This window comes from Macaca thibetana, chromosome 7 (assembly GCF_024542745.1).
Source record: "Macaca thibetana thibetana isolate TM-01 chromosome 7, ASM2454274v1, whole genome shotgun sequence".
In the NCBI taxonomy this organism is placed as follows: Eukaryota; Metazoa; Chordata; class Mammalia; order Primates; family Cercopithecidae; genus Macaca; species Macaca thibetana.
In genome coordinates, this window is record NC_065584.1 from 128,663,177 (window position 1) to 128,689,968 (window position 26,792).

The window sequence follows — 26,792 nt, forward strand, 5'->3', positions numbered from 1 at the left end:
CTCCGGTGAAGGCGCCCTGCAGCACTAGGGTGGTCCGCCGCAACCAGGAACGGACAAAGCACGGCGCTGGGGCTGGGGCGACCCCCGGGCGGCGGCCGCCGCCGGTCAAGTTGACCGGACTTGGGGGACTAGGGGGTCCCGCGGGCGGGGCGGGGCGGCGCGGCGCTGACCTGGATGGTGCAGGTGTACTCGCTATCGTCCAGCAGCCGCACGGTGCAGCTGTACTCGCGCTCCAGGCTCCTGCTGCTGCCGCTCATCAACCTGCTCAGCATCTTCCCGCCCGCCCGCCCGGGAGCGACGCGGCGACGCTGCGGACCCTGGACCAGGCGTCCCTCAGCCCGGCAGCTCCGCGCCGACCCCGGGCACCTGCAACATCACCCCGGCCCCGTCGCTGCCGGTGCCTCCTGCTGGCCTCGTTCCTCCTCCTTGTCCTCCTCCTTCCCTCAGCCGCCACCGCCTCCCCCCAGCCCAGATCAAGCGCCGGGCTCTGTCTCCTCCGCGCCCGAGTGCCCGTGCCCAGCTCGCTGGGCGGGGCCTCAACCGGAGGGGGCCAATGGGGATCAGCGCGGCGGAACCGAGTGGCAGACCGAAAAGCCAATCGGAATAGAGTACTGGAATGATGGGCGGGGTAAAGAAGCAATCACAGAAAAGCAGTGGGACCTAGTCAAGCTGGAGCAGCCCTCTAGCGTCCCAAATGAGGGGCTCCTCTCCGCCCTGTGGTTCCTATGGATGCTGTTTCCCCTCCCCCGGGCCAGGTGTGAGCACCCAACTGGATTGATGTCTGCCGCCTGAAATACACTTGATCTGTGTTTCTGAAGCCAAGCCCCGCACCCTTCAACGCCGCGGTTCCCGCCCTCTTGGGAGCCGGAGCGAGGAGGCGGCGGGATGCTGGATCACAGTCCCTGCACCTGCAGAATGCGGGTACCTCTCGCTCCAGATCAGGCGACTGCCCCCGACCTGTGCTGTACCCTAAGTTGGCCGGTCTGGCCTCTGTGCTCCAGCCCTCTTATTTTGGGAAACAGGAGCTACTTAAATAAAAGCTAAAGGGACCTCAGAGGTTCTTAAGTACTCGGGTTTAATCCCCTAAAAAATCCTCCACTCTAACACCCTTTGCCTCCTTCTTTTTATTTCAGAAGACAAAAGGAGACCGCTCCTTCAGCTGGTAGGGAGCAGAGGAAGCAATGAATCTTCTTGCACTTTTAGAACTGGAAATTATGTATTCAGACTTTCTCAACAGAACAACATAGTATGTCAGGAGGTGTACATCACAAAGAATTGTCTCCTTCTCTTTGTCACCCGAAATTTACAGACTTCAAGGATTTTTACCAAAACTTCACTAAGAGACATTCTCCCTCAAAGATTTTTGATGGGAGGAAATGTTATAAAATAATTGTGTCGGCCGGCGCAGTGGCTCATGCCTGTAATCCCAGGACTTTGGGAGGCCGAGGTGGGCGGATCACCTGAGGTCAGGAGTTCGAAACCAGCCTGACCAACATGGTGAAACCCCGACTCTAGTAAAAACAAAAAAAAAAATTAGCCGGGCGTGGTAGCACGCGCCTGTGATCCCAACTACTCGGGAGGCTGAGGCAAGAGAATCTCTTCAACCCAGGAGGCGGAGGTTGCAATGACCCAAGATGGTGGCCATTGCACTCCAGCCTGGGGAACAAGAGCAAGACTCTGTCTCAAAAAAATAAATAAATAAATAAATAAATAAATAATCATGTCAACATAGAACATTAATGCTGTAATAAATATATTAATTTAAAATAATGAAATAGGCATAATTTCCTATTATTTTCATTTACACTGTTCTTGTTTATAGGTATAACATATAACAAAAATGAAACTCTACATTAACCTAGAAAACTATTCCGCCTTTAAAGTATGCTTCTTCCCTAGTCTTTGGATTCCAATATTTTTCCCAATTTTTTTTTTTTTTTTTTTTTTTTTTTTTTGCATGGGGAGATTCATTCTCATTCATTCTCTCTCTTTCTCTCTCTCTCTATCTCTTCCTCCCCCTCTCCCTCCCCCTCTTCCTCTCTATCACCTTAGTAACCTGGACTGCTCTTATTGGTTGCATTCTCCTTCGTGGCATTTAATAGCCATAGGAGCGGGTTTCTCTTTCCAGTGCAATTCCGATGGAGTTAGTTATGAGTCCAGAACTAGTAACTCAAGTGTTCCAGGCATAAAACCAAGCATGAACTCCACTACTTTGTAGCTTCGGCAGGTAGTCTGATGCCTGAAACATAATAGGTATTCAATAAATGTGGAACTGAATACAAAAATTAGCCGGGTGTGGTGGCGAGCACCTGTAGTCCCAGCTACTGGGGAGGCTGAGGCAGGAGAATCGCTGGAACCTGGGAGGCAGAGATTGCAGTGAGCCGAGACCGTGCCACTGCACTCCAGCCTGGGCGACAGAGCGAGACTCGGTCTAAAAAAAAAAAAATGTTGAACTGAGTAAAGGGAATTGATAGGTATTCTACAGCACTTAAATCCCAGAGGAAGAAGACCTGTGAAGAAACTCAAAATTTCAGGAAGATCTTGGAGACAAGTAAAATTATTAATATGCCAAAGTGATATTCTACAAAGCTCAGCTTTGTTATGTAGCTGGAAGAAGATAATGAAATATTTCAGGCTGGGCGTGGTGGCTCACACCTGTAATCCCAGTACTTTAGGAGGCCGAGGTGGGTAGATCACGAGGTCAGGAGTTCGAGACCAGCCTGGCCATCATGGTGAAACCCTGTCTCTACTGAAAATACAAAAATGAGCTGGGCATGGTGGCACGTGTCTGTGGTCTCAGCTACTCAGGAGGTTGAGGCAGGAGATTTGCTTGAACCTGGGAGGCGGAGGTTGCAGTGAGCTGACATTGGGCCACTGCACTCCAGCCTGGGAGACAGAGCAAGACTCCGTCGAAAGAAAGAAAGGAAAGAAAGGAAAGAAAGGAAAGAAAGGAAAGAAAGGAAGAAAGGAAGAAAGGAAGAAAGGAAGAAAGGAGGAAAGAAAGAAAGAAAGAAAGAAAGAAAGAAAGAAAGAAAGAAAGAAAGAAAGAAAGAAAGAAAGAAAGAAAAAAGAAAGAAAGAAAGAAAGAAAGAAAGAAAGAAAGAAAGAGAAAGAAAGAAAGAAAGAAAGATTGATTTCAAAGAAAGAAAGAAAGAAAGAAAGAAAGAAAGAAAGAAAGAAAGAAAGAAAGAAAGAAAGAAAGAAAGAGAAAGATTTCAAACAGGAAGAGGTTTTGTTGAAGGCAAAAGTTACTGTCTGTTATAGAATCAACAGAAGCAAGAAAAAATGTCCAAGCTAGAGGAAGCCCATTAGTGTGATGGTAGGAAAGTGTTTTTAACAGGTTATCCAAATAAGCAGCTGCTGGAATAAAAAGGCAAAGCACTATGAATCCAGAAAAGCTCTAAGGAACTGAATGCAGTCTTCTTTCAAAGTATGGCCATAGTTGCAAGCAACAGGGGTGAAATTGTATCTGCTCTGTCAATGTGTTAAGTAGCATCCTTGCTCAGTCTGAGAAAATCATGACTGAGGCTGGGTGCAGTGGCTCATGCCTATAATCCTAACATTTGGGAGGCCAAGGCAGGCAGATCGCTTGAGCTCAGGAGTTCAAGACCCACCTGGGCAACATGGTGAAACCCCATAGCTATAATAATAATAATAGTAATAACAATAATAATAATAATACAAAGATTAGCTGGGTGTGGTGGCATATGCCTGTAGTACCAGCTACTGGGGAGGCTGAGGTGGGAGGATTGCTTGAGCCTAGGGGGAGGGGAAGGTTGCTGTGAGCCAAGATCACACCACTGCACTCCAGCCTGGGTGACAGAGCCAGATCCTGTCTCAAAAAAAAAAATAATAATAATTTTTAAAAATCACATCTGCTGAGATTCTCACCTCACTGAAAGACCAGTTAGATACTCATTCATGCTTAGGTGTAATATCCAGAGAGAACTTCAAACTCTCCCTTCTTCTCTGATATAAAACACTTTGTGAGGAAAACAGAGAATGAAAAAATAATGGAAGAAAAGCAAGAATCTAGAAAAAATAATGGAAGAAAAGCCTCCACAACAAAGTTCATGAGAAGCATAAGGGGAGAGGGCTCATATAAAACTAAACTGAATTTTGGGAGGCTGTGCAGAAGAATCAATTGAGCCAGGAGCTATGACTGTACCACTGCACTCCAACCTGGACAACAGAGCAAGACTTTATCTCTAAATAAAATAAAAAGTAAAACCAAACAGAAATATTTTGTTTATCTTTGTTTTCCTCAAATCTCTTAACCAGGATGCCCAGAATGGAAAGGGTTTACTTAATAAAAGGCCTTATTTGCCCTTGAGAACCAGCGTGCTACAGCTTTCACGTGTCTTTGAGTATAACGGAGGACACATTTAAAAATAAGAATCCAAATTATAATGGCTCTGAACCCCCACCTTGCAAATTATCAGAATATCAGCCCTCTCTTGAATTTCTTTTCCTTCTCTACTATGAGGGAGTCCCCAGGGGAGGTATCCCCCACATATGCCTAAAATAATTGAACAAAGCATTCATCAGTTTCATTCGTGTCTCTACTTCAGATATTCTTCAGTCCCTGCTGTTCTGGGACACTGGTCTCTCTCTTTAGCCAATTCAACCTTCACCATTGCTTTAGATTTTGGCAGGAAGAAGCACTGCCCTCTCTTCACCAGGACATGACAAACACAGGCCCTTCCCATCAAAGTTTTCCCCAACACAGCTAAGAACAGGTTGTAACTCCTAACAATATTTAGAAAAAAAAGAAAAATCCAAAGTGTAACTTGCAAGTATGATATAGCTACTCTCAAAGTCTCATGGACTATGGAATAGACACAGACCTGGCCTTACTGTCAGGCTTCCATTCTGGTTCATGTGGCTGAAGATAGTTTCACCTCTCCAGCAAGAGTTCCCCTGACTGTGTCTTAGGCATTTACTCCCAATCACTGTGAAGAAAACAACTCTCCTTACCCAGGTTAGGGTCCACTTTCCAAGTCCCATTTTCTGTCCCAGGTGCTATCTCTTCCTAGAATGACTAACCATGGAAATATCTACTTTTCTGGAGGAAACCCCACCCTGCATGCCCAAGGGTATGATCTTGACCTCTGATTCAACAGGGCCATCATTATCAGAACACAATAGTCAACATCAGCACATTTCTCACAAAGGTTGAATTATTCAGTCTTTACACATGGGTCAAGGTAAAGCCTTGTCAAAGCCAGTCCAGTCCCTGTGCATAATTATCTCTCCAGCAGAGCAGTGAAAATCGTGCCTGTCCTTGCTTTCCTATATTCATTAGGTCTCAGTTTCTGCTCTCCAAAGAGCAGGGGCTCAAAAGGACATTCACATCTCCACAGAAATAATAATGCATTGACACATATATGCTCTAAATCTGCAGAGAGGAAACAGATTTTCTGTTCTTCTCTTCAATGTCTGCAGAAGCGGTACTTCTACTCCACACACAAAGATTTGCATATTCAAATGAAGCACTCTGTTTCTCAGTCTAAAGCATTTATATTCAGGTTAATGGTTGCTTTATAGTTTTCTAAGAGTAATACATGTCTACTTGCTTGAATATGAGTAATTAAACAATTCATGTAGTTTTCCCAGAGTAGTCTGCTCTTGAAGAAATGCTCTAGTTTTCCCATTTATCAGGACAGAAAACCACATTCAGTTTAAGAGATAGTTTTTCTACCTAACCTTTAGACCTGTGGTTAGCCTCCATTACATTTAGAAGAGGTGTTTTTTATATGGAAATATAAGCGTGCACGTGCTTTTTAAAATTCCAAACTACAAACATCTATTGAGCGTTTACTATGTGTTAGGCACTGTGACAATGTTCTAGAATATGTAAGGCATAGCCCAGATATGGGAAAAGGAAATAAATCAAGAAGTTTATTTAAAAAAATTCTTCACAATGTAAGAGAGAGTGTTAGATGTATGTAAATTAGCTATAATACAATACACGGAGCAGGAGAAAAGTACTATAAGAGCACAACAAATGGTATAATTATGTAGGCTTAGTTAGGAGAGACAGTGAAGCCTTACAGAGAAAGCATTTGTGTTGGGCCTTGAGGACTAGAGTAGGGTCTTGATTGTGAAGAAGGCAGCAAAGATGGGTATGGGATGAGGAGTGACATTTAAGTAGAGGAAATTGTATAAGCAAAGACACAGAGGTCCAAATAAGCATGAGTATAGCATGCTCTAGAAACTGCAAGTATCCCTGAATGGATAGCATGTGAGGTGCCTTGGCCAGAAAGAGATGGACAAAAGCCAAATCATCTAGGACCTTCATTGCCATGCTTAGGAGTTTGAACTCTGTTGCATAGTCAGTAGGCAGTCATTGGAGATTTTTAAATAGAGAAGTGACAAGATCAGATCTGTGTTTAAAAATGATAATTTTGATAGCAGTGTAAAGGATTAAATTAGAATACAAAGAAATTATTTGCTGGGGGAAAATGGATTCTGAAAACCATAGAATATCTTTAATGAAGCATCAGAAGCATTTATAATAGGTGTCTCAGATTTGGGTGACAGGCTTTATTATATTCTCCAATTACGACTCATTTTTCTTATATTCCCAGCTAGTTTTCAGCCATTATTCTAGCAACAAACATAAATGAAACAAAGCAAATTAATTAATTTATTCAAAAAAGAAGTATTGGTGGTCCAATATGTGCAAGTCCCTAGGCCATATGCTGACAGAATTCCAGAATTCAAAGATGAATAAAACATATCTCCAATCTTCATAGAACTTACAGTCTCATGCAACTGGAAAAATTACTTCAACATTTATTAAATCATCAGTTTATGTAGATTGATATTCAATATACGTTGGCTAAAAAAAAGATATAAAGGGGAAAGGCAGGAAATATATGAGAAATAGCCCAAAAAATGTGAGCAAAGAAAATATATAAAGAAGAAATCAGAATAGCTCATTTTTCTTGGCCAAGCGCCATGGCTCACACCAGTAATCTCAGAACTTTGGGAGGCTGAGGCAGGTGGACTGCTTGAGACCAGGAGTTCGAGACCAACCTGGCCAACATGGCAAAACCCCGTCTCTACTAAAAATACAAGAATTAGTTGGGCATGATGGTGCGTGCCTGTAGTCCCAAATACTTGGGAGGCTGAGGCAGGAGAATCACTTGAACCCAGAAGGCAGAGGTTGCAGTGAGCCGAAATCACGCCACTGCACTCTAGCATAGGCAAGAGATTGAGACCCTATATTAAAAGAAAAAAAAAAAACAAAACAGAAAATAGTGTCAGTTGACCACTTGCTCTGTGAAATGAGATATTTAGTATTTGTATACTTCCTCCTACCTCCGTATTCCAACTCCCAATTTTATTGTTTCTATTATTTCTATTTTGTCAGGGTTTATAATATTTATAGCTTTTGGCAGTCATACAAGGTGACTTCAAAAAGTTTATGACAAAAGGGAATTAAAAGATAAACATAAAAATATAAATTTTCTCAATATAAGCTCCATCAAGTTCAAGGCACTTTTGTAAGTGATGATATCAGCCATTTAGTCCATCCCTAAATGAGCATCTTGGGAATTTAACCATGTCAATGCAGTCTTTTACATTAAAATGTGTGCCCTTTAAAGATAATTTAATATTAGGAAACAAAAAGAAGTTAGAAGGATGGCAAGGTGGATGCCTAGTGATTTCCCATCAAAACTCTGACAAAATTGCCCTTGTCTGATGAGAGGAATGAGCAGCAGGAATACTGTCATGGTGGAGGAGGAATCTCTGGTGAAGCTTTCCCAGTCTTTTTTTTTTTTTTTTTTTTTTTTTTTTTTTTTTTTTTTTTGCTAAAGCTTTGGCTAACTTTCTCAAAACATTCTCATAATAAGTAGATGTTTTGGTTCTTTGGCCCTTCAGAAAATCAACAAGCAAAATGCCTTGAGAATCCCAAAAAACTGTCGCCATGACCTTTGCTCTTGACTGGTCCACTTTTGTTTAGACTGAACCGTTTCCAATTCTTGGCAGTCATTGCTTTGATTGTGTTTTTGTCTTCAGCACAATCTCGTAAAGCCATGGTAAACTGTTAGAGCCATGTTTCATCTTCTGATACAATTCTTTGAAGAAATCCTTCAGGATCTTGATCCCACTTATTTAAAATTTCCTTTGAAAGTTCTGCTCTTGTCTTCGGTTGATCTGGATGCAATGGTTTTGGGAATCCTCAAGCGGAGAGTTTGCTCAGGTTTAATTTTTCAGTCAGAATTGTATAAACTAAACGAGCTGAGAGGTCTGTGGCATTGGCGATTGTTTCTACTGTTAATCACTGGTCCTCTTCAATTAGGGCATGAACAAGATTAATTTTTTCCTCACAAATTGATGTGCATGGCCTGCCTCTGTGGGCTCTGTTGTCGACATCATCTTGTCCCTTCTTAAAACGAGTTATCCCGTTGCAAATTGCTGATTTCTCTGGGACATTTTCCCCATAAACTTTTCATAAAGCTTCAGTGATTTCACCATTCCTCCACTCAAGCTTCCACCATAAGTTTGATGTTTGTTCTTAGTTCAATTTTAGCAGAATTCATGTTCCTCTGATAGGAGCTCTTCTCAAACTGATGTCTTATCCTTTTTAGTGCTTCAAACTAGATCCTGTTCAACATGTTATAAAAGTTATTATAAGTTTATTTTCATGCAAGAAACTTTTGAAATCAAGGCATAGTTTTTTGGGGGTTTTGCTGTTGTTGTTGCTATTGTTTGTTGTTTTTTGAGACAGGGTCTTGTTCTGTTGCTCAGGCTGGAGTGCAGTGGTGCAAGCATGGCTCAACCTCCTGGGCTCAAGTGATCCTCCCACTTCAGCCTCCCAAGTACCTGGGACTACAGTGCATGTCACCACACTCAGCTAATTTTTAAATTTGTTTTTTTTTTTTTTTTTTTTGGTAGAGTTGAGGGGTCTCGCTTTGTTGACCCAGGCTGGTCTTGAACTCTGGGCCTTAAACAATCCTCCCACCTCAGCCTCCCAAGTAGCAAGGACTACAGGCTTCTAAAGAATAGAGGCAAGGTGAGGAGCCACACCTTACTGCACCAGAATATTCTGTTTCTTTTATTGTCTCCCCCACTTTTTTGTTGAGACAGAGTCTCACTCCGTCATCCAGGCTAGAGTGCAGTGGCAGTCTTGGCTCACTGCAACCTCTGCCTCCCGGGCTCAAGCGAGTCTCATGCCTCAGCCTCCCTAGTAGCTGAGATTACAGGCATGTGCCACCATGCTCAGCTAATTTTTGTATTTTTAATAGAGATAGGGTTTCACCCTGTTGGCCAGGTTGGTCTCAAACTCTTGGCCTCATGTGGTCTACTTGCTTAGGCCTCCCAAAGTGTTGGAATTACAGGTGTGAGCCACCCTGGTTTTCTTGGTTTGTTTATTTATTTATTTATTTATTTTTAACATTTCACTTATGTGTAAGGTTTTCTCCTTTACTTTGTTGTAGCTGCTGTTTGAACTTTGTCAATGTATTTTTGTTGTTCATTTCATTAGCTATTGGTACACAGAAAAATCTGTGACTTTATCTAATTCTTCTATCCTTACTCAGAAGTTACTTAGCTGAGCTCAACTGGGCTTGAAGCAGTTGCAAATCAAAGATATTTTCATAAAGAGGTTCAAACAGAAGAGAAAGGAAGAATAAACATTCCACAATGCACATGCTAATTATTCAGTAAATGCTGCAGAATTAATTTCAAAGGTTGCCTGGGCATAGTTCAATTAATTAAAATTGCAAATCATGATTACACCTTATCATTTCACTTTTTCCATTATAGTAATAAGGGAGTATTCACTATATGCCAGAGACTATGGTAAGTACTTTACATATATTATCTAATTGAATTCTCACAATAGTGTGGTTAGATTGTGCTACTGTTATCATCCCCATTTTATAGATGAGGAACTTTCAGTGCAATGAGACTAAATAACTTGTTGAAAGAACACAGCTATCAAGAGGCAAGACCTGGACTCATGTCCAAGTGTCTGGTGCCAAACACTGTGTTTTTAACAACTACATTACACAGCCTTCATTTTCAGGAATTTAGTGGAAAGAGCATTGAATGTGGAGTCAGAATACCTGAATACAAGCCCCAGCTCTAACATTCTATGCTATGTAATCTTGGCAAGTCATTTAAATTCTGTTTCTCATTTGTAAAATGGGGATTATAATGCCTTCTCTGGTTGTTCTGAGAATCATAAGACTTTTGCTTAAAAATGGCAGGTTGAACGCACGCATTTACCTCTGCTGTCATACTGAACCACTGAAGCAACAGTAAAGTGATGTTTAAAAGGCTTTAGCCAGGTCAGGTGAGGTGGCTCATGCCTATAATCCTAGCACTAGGGAAGGCTGAAGCAGGTGGATCCCTTGAGCTCAGGAGTTTGAGACCAGATTGGGCGATGTGGTGAAATCCAATTTCTACAAAAATTACAAAAATAAGCACCTGGTGGTGCACAGCTGTAGTCCCAACTACTTGAGGGACTGAGGCAGGAGGATCCCTTGAGCCTGGGAGGTGGAGGTTGCAAAGAGCCAAGATCATGCCACTGCATTCCAGCCTGGGCGACAAAGAGAGACTCTGTCTCAAAAAAAAAAAGAAAAGAGAAAGAAAAAGAAAAAAAAATAATAAATAAATAAAAGGCATAAACCTAAAAGACCAATTTAATGGAAAGGAGCCACAACAACAACATTTTGCAATCCAGAAAGCTTATGGATGAGTAATAACGGACTGAGCAAACCCAAGAAAGCTGAATCCAAAACTAGCAGGGGAAAGCTGAGAAGCAACCTGATCTGCACTGTAGAATGCACAAAATATTTAGAAATTGATTCACCCAGTTCTTTTGGAAATGAAGGTAGAATTGAAAACAGGAGGCCTGTTAGAAAGTCAATTTAAGAAGCAATTCCCTTCTCTGACCCTGTGCAGCCAAGAGACTTCTTCACCCCATCAGAAAACTGAAGGGTAATTCTCTGGAGAGACTAAAACAGAATTTCTGAACCAGAATGGGGTCGCCAGAAATTTAAGAAATATCTCTAACATAAAATATAGAGACTAAAACAAAAGGAAAAGAGGCAACTTGGAGAAGAGAAAAACTAAGTAGGCAAAAGAAAAATTTCAAAATGAAAATTACTAGTAAATATCCTAATAGTGATAGAAGATCTTGCATCCAGTAAATAAGTCTGGGATGCCATTTAGAAAAATAGGGGAAAAATGCATTCTGAGAATTAAAAATAACATTTGCAAATGGAAAATAAAATAGGATAAGTGAAAAATAAAACTAAATAGAAATAGGATGAGAGTGCCAGACATGGTGGCTCACATCTATAATCCCAGTCAGCACTTTGAGAGGCTAAGATGGGAGGATGGCTTGAACTCAGGAATTTGAAACCAGCCTGGGCAACATAGTGAGACCCTGTCTCTACAAAATAAAAATTTTAAAATTAGCCAGGTGTGGTGGGACGTGCCTGAGCACAGGAGGTCAAGGCTGCAGTGAGCTGGGATCATGTCACTGCACTCAAGCATGTGGGCGATAGAGCAAGATCCTGCGTTAAAAAAAAAAAAAAAAGCTGGGTGTGGTGGCTCATGCCTGTAATCCCAGTACTTTGGGAGGCCGAGGCAGGTGGATCACCTGAGGTCAGGAGTTCCAAGACCAGCCTGGTCAACCTAGTGAAACCCCGTCTCCACTAAAAATACAAACAATTAGCTGGGTGTGGTGGCAGGTGCCTGTAATCCCAGCTACTCGGGAGGCTGAGGCAGGAGAATCACTTGAACCTGGGAAGGCAGAGGTTGCAGTGAGCCAAGATCGCGCCACTGCACTCCAGCCTGGGCAATAAGAGTGAAACTCCGTCTCAAAAAAAAAAAAAAAAAAAGGAAAAATGGAGGGCAAAAAATTATCAAAGGCATAATTCAAGAAAATTTCCCATCATTAAGGGCATGAATTTCCAAATTTAGAGTGACTACCACGTGTCCAGCACAATGGATAGAAACAAATCCACACCATAACATACCACTGTGAAATTTTAGAACACTAGGAACAAAAATAAGCTTCCAGAAAAGGAAAAAAAAAAAAGTTACAAAAAGCATTAGAGTTACATTGAACTTCTCAACAGCAACGTTGGAATCAAGAAAATAGTAGAACAGCACTTACAGATTCTGAGGAAAATTATTTCCAATCTAGAATTCTATACCCAAATACACTACTCTTGAGTAAAAAGACACTTTTAGGCATGTAAGAACCCAATATCTAATATCTTTTTTTTTTTTTTTTTTTTTTTGAGACGGAGTCTCGCTCTGTCGCCCAGGCTGGAGTGCAGTGGCCGGGTCTCAGCTCACTGCAAGCTCCGCCTCCCGGGTTCACGCCATTCTCCTGCCTCAGCCTCCAGAGTAGCTGGGACTACAGGCGCCCGCCACCTCGCCCGGCTAGTTTTTTGTATTTTTAGTAGAGACGGGGTTTCACCATATTAGCCAGGATGGTCTCGATCTCCTGACCTTGTGATCCGCCCGTCTCGGCCTCCCAAAGTGCTGGGATTACAGGCTTGAGCCACCGCGCCCGGCCCTAATATCTTATACTCATATATACCCTTCTTCAGGAAGCTTTTGAGGAATGGGCTCCCCAAAAATGTCAGAGCAAACAAAGACAAAAGAAATAAGAATACATGGTAGATTGTGTATTATGTCGCCTGTAATCCCAACATTTTGGGAGGACAAAGTGGAAGGATCACTTGAGCTCCAGAGTTCAAGACCAGCCAGGGCAATATTGTGTGGTGTGGCACACACCTATAGTCCCAGTTACTCGGGAGGCTGAAGTGGGAGGATCACTTGAGCTGAGGAGCTCAAGGCTGCAGTGAGCCAAGATCATGCCACCGTACTCTACCCTAGGTGACAGGGCAAGACCCTATCTCACAAAAAAATAAAAATAAAAGATTGTGTTATGTCTTCAAATATTCACTGCCGTCTCTATTTCTACCTACCCTACTGACATTAAACTTGACCACTGATTTGGTTTGAACAATAGAATGTTTAAGTGAAAACATGTATATTATTGACCTTTTTTTTCCCAAAAGACTGGCATGGCCCAGATGAAGCTTGCTCCTGGGTCCTGGGAAGAAGCCAACATGGAGTAGAGGACGCAGCCAACCCACAGAGGATGTCTAATGAAAGTGAGAAATAAATCTTTTTTGTTGTAAGCCACTCACATTTTGGAGTCATTCTTGAAAAAAAAAAGTATCAAAAGCTGACTAATACACATAGCATCCTAGAAACAGGATCTAACACAGAAAGAGGTAATGTAAATTCTCAGAATAATGGTGAGGTTTGATCCCAGAATAACAGCTGTGAAGGTAGTCTAGAAAATAATCAAGGTCAGAATGGAGACAATCAGATTGCTCCCAGGTGTTTCCGAGAAGACGAAATTCATAGACTACCTAATATGCCCGACTATGTAGTAATGAGAAAAAATACACTTTTCGGGGAGAATTTGGTTATACGTTAGTGATAATTGTATTAAAACAAAGTAAGAGAAAATAAAAACAAAGCTTGTATTAACTTTAGGAAAAACAAAAAGTTGTATAAGAAAGGAAAAGTAATCATAGCACCTGTATAAGAATTTACATAATCATAATAATATACTTATTACTAATTTAACTGACATTACTATATTGGGATAATGGATAGAAAAGTATGTGTGATTGGGATATGCTGGGGGTTGGAGTAGTTGAAAGAAATAATATATCTTTCATAGATGACACTTCAATTTTAAAAAATCAAGAAATAGCAGTACATGCCAGGCACAATGACTCATGTCTGTAATCCCAGCATTTTGGGAGACCAAGACAGGAGGATTGCTTGAGCTCAGGAGTTCAAGACCAGCCTGGGCAACATAGCAAGACCTCATCTTTACTAAAAATTAAAAAAAGAAAATTAGCCAGGTGTGGTGGTGTGTACCTGTAGTCCCAGGTACCCGGGAGGTTGAGGTAGGAGAATCACTTAAGCCTGGGACGTCGAAGCAGCAGTGAGCCATGATCATGCCACTACACTCCAGCCTGGGCTACAGAGTGAGATCCCATCTCAAAAAAACACAAAAAAAACGAAAAACAGAAATAACAGTAAAAGCATATTATTTAGAAGTATTGAGACAAATACAAAATAAATAGCTAAAATAGCTAAAAGTTATTTTGGGGGTGGAGGAGGGGGTATAGGAGGCAGAAATTGAAGCCTAGGGAATTGATTTTTTTGTTTTGTCTTGTTTTGTTTTGTTTCGAGGCAGGGTTTCACTCTGTTGCCCAGGCTGGAGTGCAGTGACCCAATCCCAGCTCATTGGAACCTCTGTTTCCCAGAATTAAGTGATCCTCCCACCTCAGCCTCCCAAGTAACTGGGATTATAGGCATGAGCCACCATGCCCAGCCCTGATTTTTTCTTTTTTTGTAATAGGCCTTGTAGAACTATTTGACTCCTAAACTATGTACATGCTTAGTTTTGACTAAAACAAACAAACATTCCAGCACAGAGGCACCTTGAGGCTTAAGAATTCGAAAGACACAAAAGAAACAATTTGATAAATCAATACGACACACATTTACAAACCAGCCAAAAAAAAAAAAAAAAAAAAAGGAAGAAGAAAAGAAAAAGGAAAAGGAGAGAGTTTGAAAGTACTTTGTAAACTCTAAAACACAAGGAACAAGTTAGAAGACTCGGTAGCATGGAAGCAAGAGAACATTGATAAGAGTATGGACTCTAGGTTCCAATAATCCCAGTTTACACTCTAGTTCTGCTATATAACAGCTGTGTGACCTTGCAAATGCTGCTAAGTCTCAGTTTCCTTATTTGTAAAACAGGTATAATAATAGTCCCTCTCTATGAGAAACTGTGAGAGTAAAATGAGATAAGCCTTTGCACAAAGAAAACATTGGAAAGTTTTAGCTACTATTAATCTCTCGTCCCTTCATCTTCTCTGTAGATTAATAGACATTAAATGGAGGACTAAAATAGTTTAAGGGAAAATCTAAACCAAAAATCTGAGATGATACACAAACTGGAGAACCAGCATCTGAGCACCTGAAAACAGTGATTGTTATGTTATCACTTCAGGAGTGTAATTGGTGAACCAATTGCCTTAGAGCTACAGCTATTCATGCCTTCTTCTGTCCCCTTTCCTTTCCTTTTCCTTCTTCATCCTGACCATTGTCATTATCATCATCTTTTAATGCTTACTGAGCATTTCATTCATTCAGCAAATATTTATTGAATGCCTAATGAGCTTTTTTTAGTCTTTGATTCCCATATGCTCAGCTGATTTAGCTACATTATTTAGACAACAGGTTAAGACTATAGCTATGGAAAGGAACGTTTTTTCTGCAACAAGAAGTAGGTGTGATCAGTAACAAGTAAGGAGGCAAATTAATCTAAGAGCAACCACAGGGCATCCAACTCTCACAGAAGGTCATTTTCCTTTATAACTAGTGCAATTCTCCTTCCAAACACCATTCCATTTCCCTAATCTGGTAATCACAAAATGTGATTTTTCCAATTAAGTTTTTATGTTATTTTAAATACACTTGGTTCTTCCTTGAATTCTAGGGAGCAAGTTTTTTTGTTTGTTTGTTTTGAGACTCTGTCACCTAGGCTGGAGTGCAGTGATGAGACCTCGGCTCACTGCAACCTCCGCCTTCCGGGTTCAAGCAGTTCTCCTGCTTCAGCCTCCGAGTAGCTGGGATTGCAAGCATGTGCCATCATGCCCAGCTAATTTTTGTATTTTTAGTAGAGACGGGATTTCATCATGTTGCCCAGGCTGGTCTCAAACTCCTGGGCTCAAGCGATCCACCAGCCTTGGCCTTCCAAAGTGCTGGGATTACAAGCATGAGCCACCGCACCCACCAGAATGTAGTTATTTTTGATGTTGCTGTTGTTGTTTTTTCTACCCATCACTCAGAGATGTTGCCAGGGCTGAGGCATTCTTTTTTTTTTTTTTTTTTTTTTTTTTTTTTTTGAGACGGAGTCTTGCTCTGTCACCAGGCTGGAGTGCGTTGGCGCGATCTTGGCTCACTGCAACCTCCACCTCCTGTGCTCAAGTGATTCTCCTATGTCAGCCTCCTGAGTAGCTGGGACTACAGGCACACGCCACCACACCCAGCTAATTTTTGTATTTTTAGTAGAGACGGGGTTTCACAATATTGGCCAGGCTGGTCTCGAACTCCTGATCTTGTGATCCACCCACCTCAGCCTCCCAAAGTGCTGGGATTACAGGCATGCGCCACTGCACCCAGCCGGGGCCGAGGCATTCTTGAGGACCATGAGGCATTCTTAAGGACCACCATTCCTTCACTGAGAGAGTACCCAGAGTTAAATGGTACTTTCTGTGACTCAAAGTTTAAAAGACAAAAGAATGCTTGAAGAACTGCCTCAGTGTCCTTTACACACATCCAGTTGTTCTTTTCTACCCCCCCACTCCCAGCCTCTTTTATCCTTCTTATCCATACAGCTGAGCCCTTTGGACCTGAAGTTTCCACCCAACCCATCCCTAGGACCATCCTGACTAGTCTTTATCCCAACACCCAGTGTAAACTTGCCATTGCTGCTCTGGTTCTGGTCTTATGCTACAATTTCAACAGAGTTCAGATTTCTGAGATCTAGCCCCTGCTTCTGGTATCTGAGCTCCTTTTTGATTCCTTTAATTGGCTCTCTTGTCTTAATACACCATGAAATCACAGTCACTCAGAAATGGAGTCCAATATGCTCCTACTACTCTCCCATTGCAGATTCTGCTATTTGCAACATCCCTTACTTAAATAACAGGCTGTTTATCAGGATCTCTGAATATTCCTTCTTCTTGGTTACCCATCACTGTGCTATCCATTTTAGAAAAATTCTCTAGCTCCAAGTTATTCCTCCTTCTTGTCAACAACTTCCCAGGCTACCCTCCCTTTTGATGTGTACCACTGAGGCTGAACTTCCTTCTAGAACCTGCAGCTGGGTTCATCTTATACTTGTCTTGACCCAGTGTACCTTGTCCACCTATAGTTAATCAGAACATACTGTCCCTGTCCTAAGATAAGACAGTCATTCAACCAACCTACTGGGCAGAACGTAATTCTCATAAGGAAGTAGGAGCTCTGAATTCTGAGATCAAGGCTACTTGTACATACATAGCTCTTATACACATATATACACATAACCCATATATACACCATACCATTCCTTACCTACATTGCTATCTGCTTGTGAAAAGCCAGACATATTTCTATTTCCCTAATTTCGAGTCACTGACTGGATTTGAAAGGATATTGCACTAATAAAATAATTAGTTCCATTGGCAGAGATTTCAAGGAAATACAAGGTTTTGCAAATGGGGTATAATAATGACTAATGCAACTTACTATAAGCTAGGCCCTGTTTTAAGTGCTTCATATAAACTAACTCATTTAATCCTCATAACTATCCAGTGAAGTAGGTACTGTTATTATCCGCATTTCACAAATAAGAAAATTAAAGTAAGGGAGGAGACCACCCCTCATATCATCTTATGCCCAATTTCTGCCTCCAAAGAAAGAAGTAAAAACTAAAAGGCAGAAATGAAACCAAAGGCAGACAGCCCGGGCGCCGCACCCTGGGCCCGGCAGTTAAAGATCGACCCCTGACCTAATTGGTTCTGTTATCTATAGATTACAGACATTGTATAGAAACGCACTGTGAAAATCCCTATCTTGTTTTGTTCCGATTTAATTACCGATGCATGCAGCCCCCAGTCTAGTACCCCCTGCTTGCTCAATCAATCACGACCCTCTCACACGCACCCCCTTAGAGTTGCGAACCCTTAAAAGGGACAGGAATTGCCCACTTAGGGAGCTCGGCTCTTGAGACAGAAGTGTTGCCCATGCCCCCGGCTGAATAAACCCCTTCCTTCTTTAACTCAGTGTCTGAGGAGTTTTGTCTGAGGCTTGTCCTGCTATAAAAGCACAGAGGCTGGGTATGGTGGCTCACGCCTGTAGTTCTAGCACTTCGAGAGGCTGAGGCAGGAGGATCACTTGAGGCCAAGAGTTCAAGACCAGCCTGGGAAACATAGCGAGACCTCATCTCTAAAAAATAATAACAATTTTTTTTTTAAATTTGAGACAGAGTCTCATCCTGTCGCCTAGGCTGGAGTGTAATGGCACAATCTCAGCTCAGTGCAACTTCCACCTCCTGGGCTCAAGCGATTCTCCTGTCTCAGCCTCCCCAGTAGCTGGGATTACAGGCACCTGTCACCACGCCCAGCTAATTTTTATATTTTTAGTAGAGAGGTTCACCATGTTGGCCAGGCTGGTCTTGAACTCCTGACCTCAGGCGATCCATCCACCTTGGCATCCCAAAGTCCTGGGATTACAGGTGTGAGCCACTGGGCCCAGACGAAAAAATAATAATAACAATAATTTTTTTTGAATGCTTAAAGCACAGAGAGCTCGAGTAATTTACCAAAGGTCATACAGTTAGAAGAACTGGGTATTGAACCTAAGCAATCCTAGAGGACTACTGTGCTCTACTGCTTCTGATCTTTACATTCTCCTTCAAACTGGATTTTGTAGTCCTTAAAATAAAGTTCAAACTGATTACTCTCAGTGAATCAAGGAACTCCTAGTGCATTTGGCACTGTCTTCATAATACATTTGCTGATGTAAACAGGAAAGCAACCAATTACCAGTAAAGTGTGTTTTGTTTTTATTATTATTATTATTATTATTATTTTGAGATGGAGTTTTGTTCTTGTCGCCCAAGCTGGAGTACAACGGCATGATCTCAGCTCACTGCAATCTTCACCTCCTGGGTTCAAGCTATTCTTCTGCCTCAGTCTCCCTAGTAGCTGGGATTACAGGTGTCTGTCACCATGCCTGGCTAATTTTTGTATTTTTAGTAGAGACAGGGTTTCATCATGTTGGCCAGGCTGGTCTCGAACTCCTGACCTTGGGTGATCTGCCCGCCTTGGCCCCCCAAAGTGCTGGGATTGCAGGCATGAGTCACTGTGCCCAGCTGTTTTGTATTTATTAAACAATACTATAAAATTCTGATAAAATCCCTATTGTAATTCGGACTTGATGTTTCTTTTTTTGATCTTCAGAAACTGGTCCAGCTGTTTCTCCAGCTGCCTGGTAATTCAACAGGAACAAAATCAGTGAATCAGTTCAAATTCTTAATTCTGAAAAGAATGCATTTCCTTTTGTCTTCATAAGACACCTACATTTAAATTACAGTGCAAAAGCAATCAGGCGCTGTGCGGTCAAATTTACATAATTAGTGTCAGGGGTCTAAAGCAGAAGCAAAAGGGGGCTAGAAATGGATGGAGCTGATAGAGCTGATTATTCCATCCATCTTAGAATCTATTCAAATCTTTTATAATGGAGACATTAAATTGCTGTGCATGTCTCCTTTGTCTCTCTATATTAACGGGGTTTAATTAAGTTAAAGAAAGCTAATTTAACCATAAGTGTTGCATGTTTAGATCTATACTTTTTGGTTTAGAACATGCATGGTAAAACATGTGCCCATGTTGCAAAAGATTTCGTGCCAGTCAGCATTTCTTTGTGACCCATTTGCTCACAGAGCCTGCCACATCTGTCATACTAAACAGCCAGTTCATCTACTGGAAGGCTAATCTTAATAATTTAAGCAAAATTTTCAGAGGCCAAATACCTGCAGTGAATGTGGCATGTGTTCTTCATAGAATTTAGCCATTCTATGTATAGAGACATAGACATATTTCTTAAGACAGCAATAATTGTAGGCTACTGAATCCCACTCAAATTAGTTCAAGTATCAGGGGATGATGTGTATTGAAAAGATACACAAATAACTTATAAAACCAAAACTATGAGGACAGTCGGGTTTCATAAGGGATTTGACGTGGAACTTGAAAGTCACAAACTGAAGATATTATTTTCATCTCCTCTAGGCTACATAATGTCTTCTCTCCTTTCTTTGAAGATTGGCTTTTTCTGCTTCGGCATCCCCTTTTGGTAGAAAATGGCAGTCAGCCCCAGCTCTTCATTATCTAACAGTTCCAGTGCCCAATATAAACAAACCAAGGACTCTGTATCCCAATTCCAAACTCCCAGGAGAAAGAATGTAATTAAGTCAGGTGTCTACCTCTTATTCAATCAGCTGTGGGTAGAGGAGCAACATCATACAGTCACTGGGTTGCTTTCTCCACATGAGGAATTGTAGTGAGCCAGCATTCTAAAAAGGATTCACAACACATTGTTGCCATTCTTTGAAATGAGAGATAAGGAGGTAATGCATATGTTAATTAGCTCAATTGGGCCATTCCATAATATTTCAAAACACCATGTTGTATATGATAAATAAATACAATTTTGTTTTGTTTCTGAGATGGTGGTCTCAGGCTGGCCTTGAACTTTTGGGCTCAAAGGATCCTCCCACCTCAGCCTCCTAAGTAGCTGGGACTACAGGCATGCATCTCTACATCTGGCTGATACATAACATTTTTGTCAATTAAAAAATTAAAAAGAAATTTTAAAAATTAGAGATAATGAATTGCAGATACTTAGCGTTTAAGCTCTTTAGGATCCACATTTTGTCCATCTTCACATCTCAAATCCATTCTGGTCTCTACTAATAACCCGCAACACTTGATTTTTTTCACTTCTGGATCTGCCAAAATCATCAACCAAGTGTTGACAAGATAGTTGTGAGCATTTGTCAACTTGTACAACTGATGCTGACTCTCCTTGTGGAGAATTTCCTGGAAATTTTATGCTTATGCTTCAAGAAATTTCACAAGTAATGCCTGCAAATATCTCCACCTTGCCCTTGAGTTAGGTGCTCAGTGACCAAAATTAACATCAGGAAAGCCAGTCCACGTCTTTTAGTTTTAACCTCCAAATAAATGAGACCAATGTGAATACCATCTGAGTGTGAAAATGTGTAAAAGAAAAAATCAAGGTGATACCCTTATTAATTAACACATTATAATTTTGACTTCCAACCTGAAAATGAGCCACTTCATTAAAATATAGCCATAACCAGAGGTTGCAGTGAGCCAAGATTGCGCCATTGCATTCCAGTCTAGGCGACAAGAGTGAAACTCCATCTTAAAAAATATATATAGCCATACCATTGTCAATTTCAAGTGACATTTCAGGGAAGAATAAGTGGTGACCCATCTAATGACCAAATTCAGTCACAATAATCCCATGTTACTGTAATTTAGCCCAAGCCTCTTTCCATGCAAAGAAAGAGAAAGTGCCCTCCTAATTGTTTTTAATTTTCTTTAATTTTTAACTTTTACATGCTATATGAAAGTTCCCTTCTGGCATCTAGAGTTTCCTAGGTATAGGAGATAAAGATCTCATGCTGAATGGCTTTTTTAACTCACTCAATAAGAACTTAGAATTTTAGGAGTCGAGCTAGAGATGATTTCCAAATGCATCTGTGCAGAAAACGCTGATTATGGATACTAGTCCAGGAATAACCACAGCCATTTTTTGGCCTTCCTAGGTTTTCCAAATGACTCATAAAGGACCTTCTAAATTCAAATAGTGTGTCATGAAATGGGAATGATAAAATACAGAAAGTGGACATTGCTGTCTCTTCTTGATGAATGCAGCTTTTTGTTACCTGATATGAGGCCAGAACAGCCCGTCTAAAACAGGAGTGAGTTGTACTCCCTGCCAGCCACTTCCTGTGCTCCCTGCTGTTTCTCCGCTATTTGTGTGACTTCTCCCTGGGGGAAGCAATGCTGCTTTGTCTTTGAGAATGTCTGGTCTAGTGGTTCTTAATCCTGTCTGCAAATTAGAATTACCTGGGAACCGTTAAAAAAAAAAAATATATATATATATATACACATATAAACTGGGAACTGTTAAAAAAATATATATATGCTAATTGCACCAATTAAATTAGAATTTCTGGGAACTAGAGTTGGATATCAGTGTTTTTAAAAAGCTCTCCAAAAGTTTTAAATGTGCCACTAGAGCTGAGAACCCCCTCAATTAGATTTGATGAAGATAACCTGACCATTATAGACCAATGTTATGCAACCTTTATTTCATTATCACCTCTCAAGGAGCCTTTTTAGACATTTTCCCTAATCATTCCCCCCTAAATTTTTAATATATAGTATATCTATTTGTGTACTGTATATACAATAACATCTGTGTGTTTTGTTTTCGTTTTTTTTTTTATTTGGGGGGCTCAAAAATCCTCCTGTGTCAGTCTCTCAAGTAGCTGGGATTACAGGTGCAGGCCACTACACCTGCCTAATTGTCTTATTTTTTGTTAAGGAATAAGTGCTCACTATGTTGCATGAGCCACCACACCCAGCACATCTGACTTTTATAACATTAAAAAAAAAAAAAAAAAAGGCCTGGCATGGTGGCTCATGCCTCTATCCCAGCGCTTTGGGAGGTCAAGGCAGGTGGATCATTTGAGGTCAGGAGTTCGAGACCAGCCTGGCCAACATGGTGTAAACCTGTCTCTACTAAAAATACCAAAAAAAAAAAAGAAAAAAGAAAAAATTAGCTGGGCATGGTGGCACTCGCCTGTAATCCCAGCTACTCAGGAGGCTGAGACAGGAGAATTGCTTGAATTCAGGAGGCAGAGTTGCAGTGTGCTGACATCATGCCACTGCACTCCAGCCTGGATGACAGTGAGACTCTGTCTCAAAAAAAAAAAACCAAAAAACAAACAAACAAAAAAAACCAGTATGAAGCCCGGGCAACAAAATGAGACCCCCATCTCTACAAAAAGTCAAAAAAAAAATTAGATGGGCATGGTAGTACACACCTGTGGTCTCAGCAACAGGGGAGGCCAAGGCAGGAGGATTGCTTGAGCCTAGGAGGTCAAGGCTGCAGTGGACAGTGTTCACACCACTGCCCTCCAGCCTGGGCGACAGAGAAAGACCCTGTCCCAAAAAATTTAAAACAAAGAGTATGACTTTTTTGCCTTCAAGAACCAATTTTTGGCTAGGCATGGTGGCTCATTCCTGTAATCCAGCACTTTGGGAGTCCAAGGTGGGCAGATCACCTGAGGTCAATTGTTCAATACCAGCCTGGCCATCATGGTGAAACCCCATCGCTACTAAAAATACAAAAAAAAAAAACCACAAAAATCAGCTGACGCGGTGACGGGCACTGGTAATCCCAGCTTCTTGGGAGGCTGAGGCAGGAGAATTGCTTGAACCCAGGAGGTGGAGGTTGCAGTGAGCCAAGACCATGCCATTGTACTCCAGCCTGGGCAACAAGAACAAAACTCCGTCTCAAAAAAAAAAAAAAAAAGAGCGAGAGAGAGAACACAGTGGGCATTTCTTTGTTATGGTTCTTCTAACACTGTGACAATGAGCCCAACACTTGCATTATTAACAAGAATGCTTTTAGTAGATTCTCCTAATTATCTCTGGGATCACATCAGGTTTTCTTTATTGGCTTTTAACTGGGTTTCATATTTCCAGTCTGAAGTTTGGGTGTACCCATTGACTAAATTATATAGCCTGAGCAAAACTTGTTTTAGCTTCAAACCTAGAAAATGCAGGTCAATTCAACATCCCTGGGTTTTTGTTGTTGTTTTTGTTTATCAATAAAAGTTCTGCCAGGACTATATAAGATGTCTAAGCCTTATGAAGGCAATAGTCAGGATTTTTCCCGTTACAAACCATGATCATTGGATATATTGCCAAGTACTGTAATCTAGAATGAAATTTGGATACAGTATGCAAAAAAAAAAGTGGAACTTCATAGTTGAAATCAGGCACATCATTTAGAAGTAGCCAGGGGTCACTAAAAGAAATAATGCTAGGCCGGGTGCAATGGCTCACACCTGTAATCCCAGCACATTGGGAGGCCAAGGCGGGCAGATCTCGAGGTCAGGAGATCAAGACCATCCCGGCTAACACGGTGAAACCCTGTCTCTATTAAAAACACAAAAAAATTAGCCGAGCATGGTGGCGGGCACCTGTAGTCCCAGCTAACTCTGGAGGCTGAGGCTGGAGAATGGTGTGAACCCAAGAGGCAGAGCTTGCAGTGAGCCGAGATTGTGCCACTGCACTCCAGCCTAGGTGACAGAGCGAGATTCCATCTCAAAAAATAAAATAAAATAAAATAAAATAAAATAAAATAATGCTTGTGGAAAGTAAAGATTTAACTTAAACTGATTGACATTATGACTCAAAGTATTTAATATGATATTTCTCTCAATTGTTGTTGTAATTAGGTACAGCAATTCCCATTAGTTACCAAAAGACTGTCTAAACTACAAAGTTGGTCTAAGAGCTCGGCAGCTTTTAGAAAGGCTCTTGATTAGAAAAAAAAAGCTGGTTCTTGGTCCTGTGTTCTAGGCTCTATACCAATTACTTTGAAGGACCCCAAACAGTAGATCACATCACAATAGATCCATAATAATTAGAGATGTATCTTGCATTTTAGATAAAATACATTTAGAGATATAAATTCTATCATGTGTTTCCCACATACTTCTTTCTCTGTGATTTGTCTAGGTTTACCCTGGGAACGAACCTTCACTCTTAGTAACTGTCCCTCACACAACCCTTTTCTGTCATAGTCCATTCCTTGCCTCTGCTTCTGCCCCTGCCCCTATCCCTGCTGCAATGATCTCAAGGATTTGAGGAGACTAAGAGGTTTTCTTTCTACAATTCCATCACTTACTACTTTCTTCAGTTCTGTCCTCTCCTAGGTCATGGAGAAGCAAATTCCTGAGTGTCACAGAGAAGGGTCATTCTCTCAGGATCCTAAAGATGTCACCAGTAACAAACGTTTTATTCTAGTAGATATGTGATCTCACATAGAAAGTCTAAAAAGCATTCTCCTCACCATATGTTGCTAGAATTTAATGACCAAAACAGGAGCATCTGTGCTTTTTATCACCTGTTCCTGCTGGAAATCTACAAGGTTGGGAAACTCAAACATGATCTCCCCAACTCTTTTTGGGGAAGGGCATTATTGAAAGATCCAGGTCTTTTCTAGTAGCCTAGAGACTTCTGGAGCCATGAGGGATACTGTAGAAACCCTTGAATTGACTGGGTCCAGTTTATTGTGGAGAGAAGATTTTCTGCATGACCCAATTGGATGCACACTTTCTCAAAACTGGACCCTAGCTCTTCCAGTTCCTCCATGGAGATAGGAAATTGACAGACGGTTTCTAGGCGGCAACCCGCTGCCCTGTGCTTCCTTTAGTTCTCTCTGTCCCTAACCTATTTCCTACTGTTTATCCACACAGTTACAGCACTATCTGGTGCAGTTCTTTGCTCACTTTTGGTTTTTCTCGTGAATCGGGAATCTGGCTTTGACCTGGCATTTCAGTACCAGGACTAATTGAGTCACTGGGAGGATGATTTGAATATTCATAGTCGACTCTGGGCAATCACTGTCTGGCCATGGGGAGATTGTTGAAGAGTAAGCAATACTGCCGCCTTCTGGAAGACAATAGTTATATTCTTGTGGCAGAAATGGCAACAAAGGAAAGAAACCTCTGCTTTTTTTTTTTTTTTTTTTTTTTAAATTATACTTTAAGTTCTAAGGTACATGTGCATAATGTGCAGGTTTGTTACATATGTATACTTGTGCCATGTTGGTGTGCTGCACCCATCAACTCGTCAGCACCCATCAACTCGTCATTTACATCAGGTATAACTCCCAATGCAATCCCTCCCCCCTACCCCTCCCCGTGATAGGCCCCGGTGTGTGATGTTCCCCTTCCCGAGTCCAAGTGATCTCATTGTTCAGTTCCCACCTATGAGTGAGAACATGCGGTGTTTGGTTTTCTGTTCTTGCGATAGTTTGCTGAGAATGATGGTTTCCAGCTGCATCCACGTCCCTACAAAGGACACAAACTCATCCTTTTTTATGGCTGCATAGTATTCCATGGTGTATATGTGCCACATTTTCTTAATCCAGTCTGTCACTGATGGACATTTGGGTTGATTCCAAGTCTTTGCTATTGTGAATAGTGCCGCAATAAACATACGTGTGCTGCTTTTTTTTTTTTTTTTTTTTTTTGAGAGGAAGTCTCGCTCTTGTCCCCCAGGCTGGAGTGCAATGGCGCGGTCTCAACTCACTGCAACCTCCACCTCCCAGGTTCAAGCAATTCTCCTGCCTCAGCCTCCTGAGTAGCTGGGATTACAGGCGCCTGCCACCATGCCTGGCTAATTTTTCTATTTTTAGTAGAGACGGGCTTTCACCATGTTGGCCAGGCTGGTCGCGAACTCCTGACCTCAGGTGATCTGCTGCCTCGGCCTCCCAAAGTTCTGGGATTACAGGCGTAAGCCACTGTGCCCGGCCTTAATCTGTGCTTTTCTACTTTGTACTTTTTTGAATTGTTTGAATTTTGCTATTTGCATGAATGAATCTTGTTTTAAAATAAATTTAGCCCATTAGAAAATTAATTAAATTAAATTAAATTTCAAAAAGTGAAAAAAAATCTAGGATATTTTAAGATATCCTAAAAAATATTCTGTTGTTTAAGTCATTTAAAGTTTGCCCTGGCTCCACCTCTATCTCTGTAAGTTTAACCATTTGAAATATTTTCTTCATTAGTAAAATGTGGGAGGTGAATTTGATGACACTTAAATTACAATTATTGCTCTATATTGTCCCACTAAACTTTTCCCAACCTTCTTTTATGAGATATAGTAATCAATGTGTATGTAATCCACATAACAGAAAAATGAAAACCTTTTAGTAATGAGGTTAAATCAAAACAGGGTCATTCTAACCTGATGGTTCTTAGACATAGCTGCACATTAGAATCCATCTGCGGAGATTTAAAAATTCCACTTTCTGATCCTCACCCCAGACCAATT

General features: G+C 41.3%; 2 protein-coding genes across 4 annotated transcripts in view; one reads left to right on the forward strand and one right to left on the reverse strand.

The window, feature by feature from the left end:
• The window catches only part of FRMD5 (FERM domain containing 5), a 339,581-nt gene extending 338,521 nt beyond the window's left edge, over positions 1-1,060 (reverse strand). For all 3 annotated transcript variants that reach the window (XM_050799487.1, XM_050799488.1, XM_050799486.1), the window contains exon 1: positions 171-1,060. In XM_050799487.1, the coding sequence (XP_050655444.1) occupies positions 171-272 (102 nt within the window). In that variant the 5' untranslated portion in view covers positions 273-1,060. The remainder of the gene's footprint in view (positions 1-170) is intronic.
• The window catches only part of EIF3J (eukaryotic translation initiation factor 3 subunit J), a 670,767-nt gene that overhangs the window by 292,420 nt on the left and 351,555 nt on the right, over positions 1-26,792 (forward strand). The window lies entirely within an intron of this gene.